The following is a 13,630-nucleotide window of genomic DNA, read 5'->3' as shown; positions in this document are numbered from 1 at the left end:
AGATAGCCAACTTGCAACCATGGGTGTAATCTCTTTAATCAACATACTGGCATCTTCTGTGATGACCTATGTTGCTAGTTAGCAGTAGTTAACTCTACATTTATTATCACTCGCCACGCAGTCACTGATGCAAGGCACACTTATCGCACAAGACTACCAACGGGAGCAACACTTTTAATCATCCAGGTAATGTTTGCATACATTCTTACATTTGATAGTATACTACCTTGTAGCTCTACAGTTTAATTTTCCTTTTTAGATAAACAAAATAACTTTCTTTAAAGGAGTTATATGTTTATCACATTGGTACCATCTATACCAAATTCATTTCATGCACAAGTTTCAGCAGCCATGCATGCACCAGATCAACAACAGAGGTGTAAAAATCCTGATTTATTGCTAAATAATTTTGTAATATGGGTAGTAGTTACACCACAAATGTTTTTACATTTGAAAAAAAGAAAAGTTACCTTAGGTTTTCTAGAACTGTTTGTACAGTGAGACAAATTTTTAGGAATGGAAATTGTCTCTAGATTAAAAAGGAAATAATGATTTGGTTCAGGAATGGTTCATCAAAATGAGAATTCAACAAATCAGAAAGATAAGAGTGGAATGTTTATTACATAATTCACTGCAGTCAGATTTTACTTAAGAACTAATATAATGTTCAATTTTTCATGATTAATTTTCTTTCATAACAAACCTAAACTTAATTTTGTCTCAGCTAACCTTTTTCCAACTTATTTCCTGATTATGCTAGATGTAAATAGCTCAATCAAATTTATGGATTTGTTTATTCTTGAAATTTGCACTTACAGAAACTTTTAGAATTGGCTAATGCCATTCTATTCTTGACAGTCAAGTGCTTTCAACAACCTAAAATGTATAATTTAAGTGCAGCATATTTGGGCTTCAACTCTTAAAGAAATTTGGATGGAAAAAAATTTACTAGACTGGAAACAAAGGCAGTCAGTCCATATGAAATCTCAGAAGCTCGTTTATCTAAATAACTAAACTGGAGCTACAATGAGATGTCTGGTAACTATTTGTACTGAACAAAGGTATTTAGAACAGATCATTAATACTTTCTGAAACTGATATTACACTTCAAAGATATCTATATACATTCCTTACCCATTTCATATGAAATGAACATTAATTGTAAGTTAGTCATGTATTTGGCTTGATTAACAAAAATCGAATCACAAGTTACTGCAGCCAAAACAGCAGACTCAGGTCTTCCCTGATTCAAAACTCTATTCAAGTTCAAAGAAAGTCAGTCACAGAGTCTAAACACTCCCACATTCTCCCATCAATATACAGTAATCAACAATTAAAACCCACAATCTTCAACCCATGTTTTTCAATGTATCTTTTCCGTGCATTCTCGACGAGACGTGCTTTGCGCTCATGAAATGACATCATCCTTTCTTGTGCAGAGCGGGGAAAAGAAGGTGCAGATGTGTCTAGACACTGACCCTAGAAAAAAAAATAAAAACAGAACAGTAAGATGAAAGATAAAATCCCAGTATTATTACAAAAAACAAGGTTGCCTTCCAAATATCATCAGTAACTGAAACACAATGGAAATTAATTTGCAAATATCAGTTATGTATATGTATATTTTTTTTTTGTCTTGTATGATCTGTCATCTATAACAGAACATGTGAGGTTATGTCGCGATACTTCTGCTGTATGTTTATTAATATGACTTTATTTAAAGTAAGAACTAAATCCGACGTAATGTTGTGCAACACAGGGTAAAAGTTTAGAACAACGCACCTTTGTCCTGATGTCACTTGAGTTTTACAGAATGTTCTATTCTTTTGTATATAGGTTACTGGAGACTCGAGAAGATACGAGAAAGCATGTTGTGTCATACTAGTCTGGAAGCCTAGCCTGGCAAGGTATATACAGCAAAGGACAGTGTTTAGCTGAGTTGTTAGTGAGAGTCGATTGAGTTCAAGGTGGTGGTTCATATGATGTGTAACTATTAATGTGTACATAATTTGTAAATAAAACAGTGTACACAACTGACAGCATCTCGTGTGTGCGTCTTTGTAAATACGATAAACGTTATGTGTAAAGTGGAAAGGACAAGCCCTGTCCAAAATTTTACAGAATCAATAACGCAGGATAATTATACACGATTCAAGAACTGAATGATAAAATAACTACTCAAAAGCTAATAATAATAATGATTTTTCATTTGAAAAGTTTAAGAAAATTACAATATAAAAAACTAAAGAAATATAGGATGCTAAAAGGTTAGTTTTTTCCACCTATTCAATACATATAAATTTTATAAATTAGGAATTTATTATTGATTCCACTTGAGACATGTTTCGCCCTTCATTGAGGGCATCATCAGTCAAAATATCACCTCAAGGTAAAAAATCAGGTAACTGGTTAGTAGTTGACATGTACAAATTAATACATATTATTAATACAATTACAAAAATTAAGTATGGGAAATAGTTGTACAAAAGTGATGGTTGAACATATAGGTTTATAGATGAAAAGTCGGCACCAATGCCTAAAATTAACATCGTAGAGTTCGGCAGTGGTGCTCTGGAGAAACAGTTGACGCAATCATAGGAAAATAAAAAGTTAAAAAATATTTACATTAAAACAATTAAGGGAGAAAAGGTGTAGTGTTCGGCGTCAATGTTTGTAACCAAAAATTAATGTCAAAGGTTGGTAACTATACAGTATTTACATTGTTCAATTGAACAGTTGAGATAAAGTTTTAAAAATATTTACATTATAACATTCTGCGTAAATGTTTGTAATAAAAACTAATGTCAATAGTTGGTAACTATATAGTAATTACATTATCTAACTGAATAGTTGAGAATTTACAAATATATACATAATTACACAAGAGCAGCTGGTGTGCAAGGGTAAAAAATTTTTAGTACCAAGTGCGTCCTGATGTTTTAGAGGTTGGAAGAAGGAATTAGTATTGACATTTCAGAAATATGTAGAGCAGTTTATTTTAGTTAAAATCACCGGGGGTAGGGAAATATTTCATAGGCAAATGAGGTTTTATAGGCATCAAGCTGGAAGTTTTTCAGTTGCAGTGCCGAGATCGGTACGGAGACTGGTCAGTGTGGATGGAGATTCATGGGTATTCCGTGCGTTTGAACGGCAACAATGGTGACAGTTATTAGTGGGTAATTGCTAATTAGGAAAATGTTGCGGGTTGAAACTTTCGCTTATTCTTTTAGTTGGCTTCTGTAGCATCGAATGTGATGTGAAGACATCGGTGTGAAATGCCGGTGAGACAAATTGATATTGTTCCGTGGAATAAAGTATGGCAGACTTCGGGATGAAGTTATTGTTCTTTTCTGGTCTGGTGAGATAGAATAGAGTTGCTTGTGTTGTGAACTGCTGTGGAGAGATTAGAATGTATATGGCAACTGCAGAGTCAGAGCTTTAAAGCTGGGGTGAGGCATCTTCTCATTCTGACTGCGAAGAGGAGCCGTAGTGGCACGCCATATTTGTGCCGATGTGCGCTGGGTTCCGGCGTGTTGTTGAAAGTTGTATTGTATGCAGTGGAAGTTATCTGATGTGTCGCTGAGAGGTAAATGATGATGAGTATTGGTGGACTAAGAAGGAGGCTCAGTCGGTAATACGCACATGCGGTTAGCAATGGCGGCGGGAGCCTCCTTCTTAGTCCACCAATACTCATCATCAATTACCTCTCAGCGACACATCAGATAACTTCCACTGCATACAATACAACTTTCAACAACACGCCGGAACCCAGCGCACATCGGCACAAATATGGCGTGCCACTACGGCTCCTCTTCGCAGTCAGAATGAGAAGATGCTTCACCCCAGCTTTAAAGCTCTGACTCTGCAGTTGCCATATACATTCTAATCTCTCCAGAGCAGTTCACAACACAAGCAACTCTATTCTATCTCACCAGACCAGAAAAGAACAATAACTTCATCCCGAAGTCCGCCATACTTTATTCCACAGAACAATATCAATTTGTCTCACCGGCATTTCACACCGATGTCTTCACATCACATTCGATGCTACAGAAGTCAACTAAAAGAATAAGCGAAAGTTTCAACCCGCAACATTTTCCTAATTAGCAATTACCCATATAACTAGCAATTACCCACTAATAACTGTCACCATTGTTGCCGTTCAAACGCACGGAATACCCATGAATCTCCATCCACACTGACCAGTCTCCGTACCGATCTCGGCAATGCAACTGAAAAACTTCCAGCTTGATGCCTATAAAACCTCATTTGCCTATGAAATATTTCCCTACCCCCGGTGATTTTAACTAAAATAAACTGCTCTACATATTTCTGAAATGTCAATACTAACTCCTTCTTCCAACCTCTAAAACATCAGGACGCACTTGGTACTAAAAATTTTTTACCCTTGCACACCAGCTGCTCTTGTGTAATTATGTATATATTTGTAAATTCTCAACTATTCAATTAGATAATGTAATTACTATATAGTTACCAACTATTGACATTAGTTTTTATTACAAACATTTACGCAGAATGTTATAATGTAAATATTTTTAAAACTTTATCTCAACTGTTCAATTGAACAATGTAAATACTGTATAGTTACCAACCTTTGACATTAATTTTTGGTTACAAACATTGACGCCGAACACTACACCTTTTCTCCCTTAATTGTTTTAATGTAAATATTTTTTAACTTTTTATTTTCCTATGATTGCGTCAACTGTTTCTCCAGAGCACCACTGCCGAACTCTACTATGTTAATTTTAGGCATTGGTGCCGACTTTTCATCTATAAACCTATATGTTCAACCATCACTTTTGTACAACTATTTCCCATACTTAATTTTTGTAATTGTATTAATAATATGTATTAATTTGTACATGTCAACTACTAACCAGTTACCTGATTTTTTACCTTGAGGTGATATTTTGACTGATGATGCCCTCAATGAAGGGCGAAACATGTTTCAAGTGGAATCAATAATAAATTCCTAATTTATAAAATTTATATGTATTGAATAGGTGGAAAAAACTAACCTTTTAGCATCCTACATTCAGTATCTTCAATACGGATAGCAATGATTTTTATCACTTGTAAAGAAATATAACCATATACACTTATACCTCATTACTGTGTTCCTCCATTAAGACATTTTCTTGCTTAGCATGTCATAAATTTGAATCCCACTGTATTAAATCTACCGATATATAAAATACCTTGCTTATCAAGTCACGTTATTTCACTATTACCGCTTGGTATGATCATATTTTTTCCAGTGTTGAAAATGTTCTTTTTTATCCCTTCTATATGGAATGTGATTTCCAGCACAGACAGGAGCCCTAGCCATTGGGGGGGGGGGGGAGGGAGGAGCCTATTTGTGCTTGAATTTTGGATTCCAGTCTGAAGTTAGAAATTTATTCTGTGCTGAGTTGTACAGTGAAAGGTTGTGAATATCTGTCATGTGATAGCCCACTTACGGATTAGTAATATAATCATGGGAAGTTCAGTAGCAGTGCAACATGTACTATCTTACACCATGTAAAATGTAAAATACAAAACAATTACATTTATATTTAATTACTAGCAAGATACCCGTGCTTCACTATGGTATTATACTGAAATTTATAATTGAATGCTTATCGTTTTATATATAACCCACCGATATTTGCTATCTGACTCGTTTTCTGAGAGATTACACCAATATTGGCCATCTGACTCGTTTTCTGAGAGATTACGGCAACATTCCTCCCATTTTTCAATCTTTCTTCCAGCAATCGATTTTGTACTTCCCGGCCTAGGTCCAGGTATTCCATCCGGTCAGTAGAGTCCCTAAATCTTTGCCATCTTTTCCTATAAGCATTTTTAATGTGGATCAAATCCTTGAGGAGATCTGGGGTGGTGTCGTCTTGGGTGCCTTGGCTGTACTGAACCCGCGGCCAGACTGCATTTGTAGTCATTACCCGTCCAGGACCCGTTTCCAGTGCGGTCTGCACATTTTGACGACGGTCCAGAACATTGTCATCGATGACAGTATGACCAGCACCATTGTCGCCCGTAAGCAAGTGCGCAGGATTTCTGGCGATACGAATGACATACTTCCGTGCATTACTGACCTTATTATAGAGGTGAACAATTGCACGGTCATTCCTATTGTTTATTTCAAATGTGTTTCAATTTTTATTTATATGCCAGGACAATCTACCATAGACTACTAAGAACGTTCTCCAAAGGAAAAGATGGTTCTTGAAAACGAACTCAGGAAATATTAAAAATGATTGGTTTATGATCAGAATAAGTACATTGAAAATCCACAGCCTGTTTCCAGTCATTCAACCATGTCAGGAATGGAATGAATAAGCCCCAGCTAGCGGTGAGGATAGGAATTGTGCCGGCTGCCAAAGCCTGTCGCACTCCTCTGGGGCGATGATTAATGAATGACAAATGAAAGGAAATTGGAGAGTGTTGCTGGAATGAAAGCTGACAGGGAAAACCGGAGTACCCGGAGAAAAACCTGTCTCGCCTCCGGTTTGTCCAGCACAAATCTCACATGGAGTGACCGGGATTTGAACCACGGAAGGGTTTCCTGCCACAGCAAAAGGATATGTAAATAACGGTTTCTCTCTTGCGTGTTTTATTTACCTACACAGTACATTGCAGTACTCTGTACTGTACTACTTCAGAATGTACATAATTCGTACAGTAAAGTTACTGTAACGAAATTCTCTTTTCATCCCTCTTGATAGCAGTGCAAATAGCAAAGTATAGCGCCTGTCGCATTGTAGTACGGCAATCATATCGCGAGTAAGAGGACCGTGAGATTCGTGCTGCAATCTCGGGATGTGCAACTGCTGCGCGTTTCGTTTATCTCAAGCGTCAACTTCACGTTGCATTATCTCGGGATGTAACTGACCTATTGCGATGAAACAAACGCCATTACTTATGTGATTTTTCATATTAACGATTGCTTACGAAATAATACAGAGTGTCCATTTGAAAAAATGTAAGTTGATGTTGAAAATACTATTTTCCTACATTTTAGATTGGCTCATAGTATTAACTTTAATTAGCCCCTTCCCTGCCTTCATGCCCGAGAAAGTCAGTTTTCAATATCTCTTGTTGTTCCAGTTATATCTGCGGTGAAATGTTTAAGTGGGCCACCCTGTATATAGATGTGGCAAATTATATGTATGTTAAATTTTAAAGCTACAATGAATTTCAGACACATTCATATTCAATTAAAAATTGGAAATAGATTAAGATTATTACATTTAATTGTATCTATATTTTGTATATACAATGTAAATCAGATAATTTGTACAGTTGTGACATACTTCAGAAATTACAAGTAATGAAAATCATTTTCTCTGTATTGAAAGAATCTTAATTTATAATAAGAAATTTATTTTAACTCAACCTATTCAATACAGTACAAGATGTTAACATATTAGTTAAACATTGTTAAACATCATGGAAATTAATACAAATCTGGAATGCTTTTCAACATTAATTTACAATGTAAAATATGCATACAGTAAATTTCAACTATATGTATTCTGCATTCATTCTCAATATTTGTAAATAAATTTTAAACTGACTTCGAACTTATCAAATAAGACTTTAACTACCATTATCGTCAATACTGTACATATGACGGCCTTGTTTTGAGTGAAAATTCACCAACGTGTTCACTAGTGTAACATTTTTTAATCAATTTGATATTTTGTTAATGATAAGATCCTGTAAATGTTTTTAAATGTATTCACTCATGCAACATATTTTTATAATTTCCAACCAGACGTCTGGTAGAATTTTGAGGTATTTGATATGACTGATGATGCCCCACAGAAGGGGCGAAATATGTCTCAACTACTTTTAACGATGTTTAACTAATATGTTAACATCTTGTACTGTATTGAATAGGTTGAGTTAAAATAAATTTCTTGTATTGTTATAAATTAAAATACTTGAGAAATCCAGTTATTCTGGTACACAGCTGTTAAGCTGGAAATCTCCAGGTATTGCCTGAGGCCAATGGCAAATGGAAAATATTTAAAGAAATGTACAGAGGGGGTGATTGGATGATTTAAACAGCGACAATTTGTAATATTAACAAATGAAGCAACATCTAGTTGTTAATCCAAGAATAGTTCAACAAATGGAAACAAATTTGAATCTGAAGAGGGTATATAAATGGGTGTCCGGCTCCATGGCTAAATGGTTAGCGTGCTGGCCTTTGGTCACAGGAGTCCCGGGTTCGATTCCCAGCAGGGTCGGGAATTTTAACCATAATTGGTTAATAACACTGTCATGGGGACTGGACGTATGTGTTGTCTTCATCATCATTTCATCCTCTGTCCGCCATCTAGCGGACCTAGAGTAAAACGGAACGTCGAAATTGACGAGCAGACAGCCAGATGGCGTCAAATCGAAATGTCTGCACATGGTAGCTGAGGCCATACGATTATTATTATTATTATTATTATTATTATTATTATTATCATCCTCAACATGATGCGCAGGTTGCCTACGGGCTTCAAATCAAAAGACAAGAATCTGGCGAGCCGAACTTGTCCTCGGACACTCCTGGCACTAAAAAGCCATACGCTGTTTCATTTTTTTAATGGGTGTGAACAAGTAGTGAGTTTTTAATATGCTGTTTTTATTCAAGTGTGCTAGTTATGGGCACTCTTCTTAATATTTGTTAGCTGTCTTGAATACTAATACTTAATATTTTGTTGGTTGTAATGTTGGCTAAATATGTTAGGGCACTCTTCGTTACTAGGTCAGTCGTCATGCACGTGACAGTCAGGCTGATTGGTTGTCAATTGTGAGTACGTGTTCCTTATGTTGACAAGGAAGTTGGAAATTACGGGTACGCCCTAGAAGCAGAGAGCTAGAACTGGAAATGTGGATGTCGTAGCAGGTGAGGTGAACTAAGGACAACAGCATCTTCGGAATAGCTAAACTAGAGAATATTCATCCACACTGCAAATAAACGAAAGTCATAGCACTTGTTTTGAACCCAACTTCTGGACCTTGTGCTGAACAAGGCAATTCATGAGACTCAATCATTAAATGCCTGTACTATGACAGCCAGATAAATGTGCGGTTGAAATTTATGCGGAAGATTGCACATTTATCCGGAAGTTGGGGTGAAAACGTGTACTATGACTATTGTTTATATGCAATGTGGAGGCATACTCTCTAGTTTAGCTATGCCAAAGGTAGAACGGAAGTTGAAGCTCTTATCTGGGGCTCAGCTGTAAGAATCAAGATGGCTGCAAATCGTGATGAATTTGTATCTGCATAATGCTTCACAAAAAATAAGTTACTACAATTTAATCTGTATACCAGGTGGTCCACCAGCCCTTTGCAATCCAATTTTATGGATCCCTTCATATTTTCTACAATTCTGAAAGACATCGGTCCCTCTCTTTAAACAGGGATAATATAATGAGACCTCGACTATATCATTATACACAAGAGATTCAGAAATGGGATGAAAAATGCAAAGTCTTATCTGGGAGTAGACATAAACTCACATCACAACCTAGTGTGTGGGAGCTGAGGTGGAAGTGAAACTAAAGAAAACCACTAAAGCTGCAGTTAGAGAGGGGCTAAATCTAGGTAAGCTTAAGGAAAAAGAAAACCATGATGAGATGGAGAGGATTTTAACTGACACGATGGAAACCACTGTAGATACAAGAAACGTAAATAAAGACTTGATAGCAATTAGAGATGGAATGAAACAGGCTGCAAAACAAGCACTTGGCATAAGAGAAGGACGAAGAAACTGAAAAGAGTGAGTAACAAAGGAGTTGGAGAAAATGGAAGAAAGTGAAAAGCAATTAAAACACAAGAAGACAAAAAGCAGTACAGAAAGCTAAATAATGAGTTAAGAAGAGAAACTGACAGAGCTAGAGAAAAGTGGTTAAATGAGAAATGTGAGGAGACTGCGAGTCTGGAGAGAGAAGGGAAATATGAACAAATGTATCAAGAAGCAAAGAGGATGGCATTTAAAAGGAAAAGTTGTAGGACAGGAGGAACAATTGAAGGAAGTGATGGAATAATCTCTGATCCAAATGAGACTTTAAAACAATGGAAAGGATATGTAGAGTCTTTGTATGCGACTGAAGATAGGCCACTAGACATCCGAATAGAAGAAGAAAGTAAAGTGCCTGAAGATGAAAAGGGATGCTCAATACTTGAGGATGAAGTTGCACTTGCTATTAAAGAAATGAGATGAAGAAAAGCATGTGGAATTGATGACCTACCAATAGAAATTGTAAAAAGGTTAGGAAATAAGTGTACGCAAATTTTATCATCATTTTGTAACAGAATATATGAGACAGGCCAGTGGCCTGAAGATTTCCTAACTACAGTGATGGTACCCATAGCAAGGAAGAGGAATGCATGTAAGTTTGAAGATCAGAGGACCATAAGTCTGCTTTCCCACGTAGCAAAAGTTCTATACAGAGTCCTGAATAGAAGGTTATATGAAAAATTAGATGAATCGATTAAGGAAGGAAGAGCAGTATGGATTTAGAAACGGAAAAGGTACAAGAGATGCTGTTGGGTTACTAAGAACTATTGGAGAAAGATACATTGAAAAAGGAAGACTGGTATTTGGTATCTGTGACTTTTAATGACCAGGAAAAGGCTTTTGACAGAGTTCAATGGGAGGAGTTGAAGGGCATACTGAAGAAGAATGAAGTACACTGGAAAGAAAGAAGGCTAATTAAGAACCTTTACATTAACCAAACTGTCCAAATCAGAATAGGACATGATCTGTCAGAAGGGAGCAGAATTGGCAGAGGGGTGAGGTCTTTCACCAACGCTGTTTAATATATACCTGGAGGAATTAATTGTAAATTGCTTTCAAGGAAAAGAAGGTGTGGCAGTTGAAGGAAAAAGAATTGAATGCATTTGATTTGCAGATGACATGGCGGTTCTAGCAGAAGCAGAGAAAATGACGAATGCTATGTTGGAAAAATTGAACAGATCCTGTAAGAAATTAGGCAATGAACAGGAATAAGACCAAGGCAATGATCATGGGGTCAAAGGAGGACTCAACACCTAAAATAGTACTTTCGGGGAAGGAGATCGAACAAGTGTCTAAATTCATATATTTGGGAAGCATAAGCAGAAGTGACCTTTACTGCTTGGACAAAGTGAAGACTAGAATTGCAATGGTCAAGGAAGCATTTATGAAACAAAAGACACTGTTGAGTAGACCTCTAAATAGGGACCTTAAGAAGAGGTTAGTGAAGTGCTTTGTGTGGAGTGTGGCGCTTTATGGGGCTGAGACTTGGACATTGAGAAAAGAGGAAGAAAGAAGACTAGAAGCATTTGAAAAGTGGATCTGGCAGAAGATGGAGAAAATCAGCTGGCAGGAAAGAGTAAGGAATGAGGAAGTATTAAAAAGAGTGGATGAAGGAAGGAGAACGATATTGGAATGCATTCAAAGACGGAAGAAAAATTGGTTAGGCCACTGCATGCGAAGAAACTGTTTAATAACCGAAGCGTTGGAAGGGAAGATACAAGGGAAACTGAAGAGGGGAAGGAAGAGGTATCAGTTAGTCGACAGTGTAAAAGTGAATAGAAGCTACTGGAAGACAAAGAGAATGGCTGAAGACAGAACAGTGTTGAGAATTAATGCGAAGACCTGCCGATAGGCAAACCACCAGTGATGATGATGATGTGTTTACGGGCTAGAGGACTGTAGGAATTGTGAGCGCCACTATTAATTCATTATGGGTACCTCCAATGAACCCGTAAAACGAGTACAGATATGCAAAACATGTACTTTCAAAACAGGAGGTGGATGCACAGACCGGGAGCACGGTACTGTATAGCCTAGGAAGTGGGTGCCGTAGGTCAAGTGTTGCAGTAGCTCACATGGCAAGTAGGCAGGAGGATATGTGATAGTGGACAGTGCTCGAGGTAGGAGGTTCGAATAGCACATAAGAAATTTTTTAACAGCCAGTTGCCTGGAATGTGGTAAGGTTGCATACTTCATAGCTTCCAAGGACTGATTTGTTTATTTGACCCTGTAAAAGACCGTATGTATCGCTGCGTTGGGTATGGTGCTGGGTTGGACGAGGACGAGGAAATGATGGTCTGTGACCAGTTAGCTACGTCGTACATGTTCCAAGCTTCGTGGACCACAGGTAGGGCAAAGTATGTCCTATTGGAATGATAACAACATGGGATGGCAGGTAAGTATGTAGCTGCATGAACTCCCCTCCTTCGAAGAAATTGACAACACAACGTTTATTCACTGCCTCGAGATGTATTCCAGCGACGAATATGTGGATATGTTACTTATCTATGGAGAATGCATACCAGGCACAACGCCTGTACCAAGAATGCTGTCCGGATAGACAACAACCGATGGGCATGACATTTCAGAGTGTGGAAAGACAACCGCGGGATACTGCATCCCTGGGAAGGACGCGGCCTGTTCGAAATTATCCTGTGACGTCTGCTGACAATGAAGAGGTCGTGTTTGACGCTACCCGGCGTAACCCTCATACTAGCACATGGGCCACTGCACAGGAGACGAACAGCACCCAAATGTCTGTTATGCGGATATTGCATACCCACCGGTTTCAACCGTACCATCTGCACTTACACCAGGAGTTCCATGGTTATGATTTTGATGCCTGGGTGGCATTCTGTCAATGGATCCTACAGCATGCGGATAATCTCCACTGGGTGCGGCAGACAGCTTTTCAGGTACAGTGGGGTGTGAATGTATGGTGTGCAATCATGGGTGATCACCTCATCAGTCCCCCATTTCTTTGAGGGCCATCTGACCAGCCAACGCTATCTGCAGTTTCTCCAAGATGAACTACACTGTTTTTGGAACATGCGCCACTCCTTGACTGCTGCAGGATGTCGTTTCAACATGACGGAGCTCCACCGCATGTGGTCGTCCGGAACCATCTCCAAGCGACGTATCCTGATAAATGGATAGGAAAGGGAGGACCAGTCCCGTGGCCCGCCAGATCGCCCGATCTTACGCCCCTGGATATTTTTCTGTGGGGCCATGTAAAACAACTGGAGTATGCACAGGAGCTGGCCAGTCCTTGTCACCTTAGACAGCTCATCACCGAGCCATGCCGATATGTTTCGCCAGAGATGTTGCAACGGGCCAGACGGTCCTTACAACATTGCGCGCAGCTCTGTATCGACAACGGAGGTCGTCAGTTCAAGCAGGTGCTGTGTTAAATGGCGTGGATAACTGAAATCCTGTCACATGTTTCTCAGCCTCTATCAACCTAGCTCCATACCAATAGCCCTTTTCAGGGTTAAATAAACAAATCAGTCTGTGAAAAATACCGGTATTAAGAATACAACCTTGCCATATTCCAGGCAACTGGCTTTAAACAAAATACTTGCATAGGACTTGAACCTTCTAACCCTCGAGCAGTCAACTATCACACATCCTACCACGCGCTAGCCATGTGAGCTACTGTGACACTTGACCTACAGCGCCCACTTCCCAGCCTATACAGTACCGTGCTCCCGGTCTATGCTTCCACCTCCTGTTTTCAGGTACGTGTTCTGCGTATCTGTACTTGTTTTAAAGGTTCATTTGAGGTACCTATAATGAATTAAT

At 38.3% G+C, this 13,630-nt stretch overlaps 1 protein-coding gene across 1 annotated transcript in view; it reads right to left on the bottom strand.

Annotated features, from left to right (window-relative positions):
• Window positions 1-593: 593 nt before the first annotated feature.
• The window catches only part of LOC136866029 (lipid droplet-regulating VLDL assembly factor AUP1), a 203,465-nt gene continuing 190,428 nt past the window's right edge, over window positions 594-13,630 (bottom strand). The window contains exon 9 of the mRNA XM_067142643.2: window positions 594-1,479. Coding sequence (XP_066998744.1) covers window positions 1,327-1,479 — 153 coding nt within the window. The 3' untranslated portion in view covers window positions 594-1,326. The remainder of the gene's footprint in view (window positions 1,480-13,630) is intronic.

The sequence above is a fragment of the Anabrus simplex genome, chromosome 3 (assembly GCF_040414725.1).
Source record: "Anabrus simplex isolate iqAnaSimp1 chromosome 3, ASM4041472v1, whole genome shotgun sequence".
Lineage (NCBI taxonomy): Eukaryota > Metazoa > Arthropoda > Insecta > Orthoptera > Tettigoniidae > Anabrus > Anabrus simplex.
The sequence above is the reverse complement of the archived record's forward strand: the minus strand, read 5'-3'. Positions and strand labels throughout refer to the sequence as shown.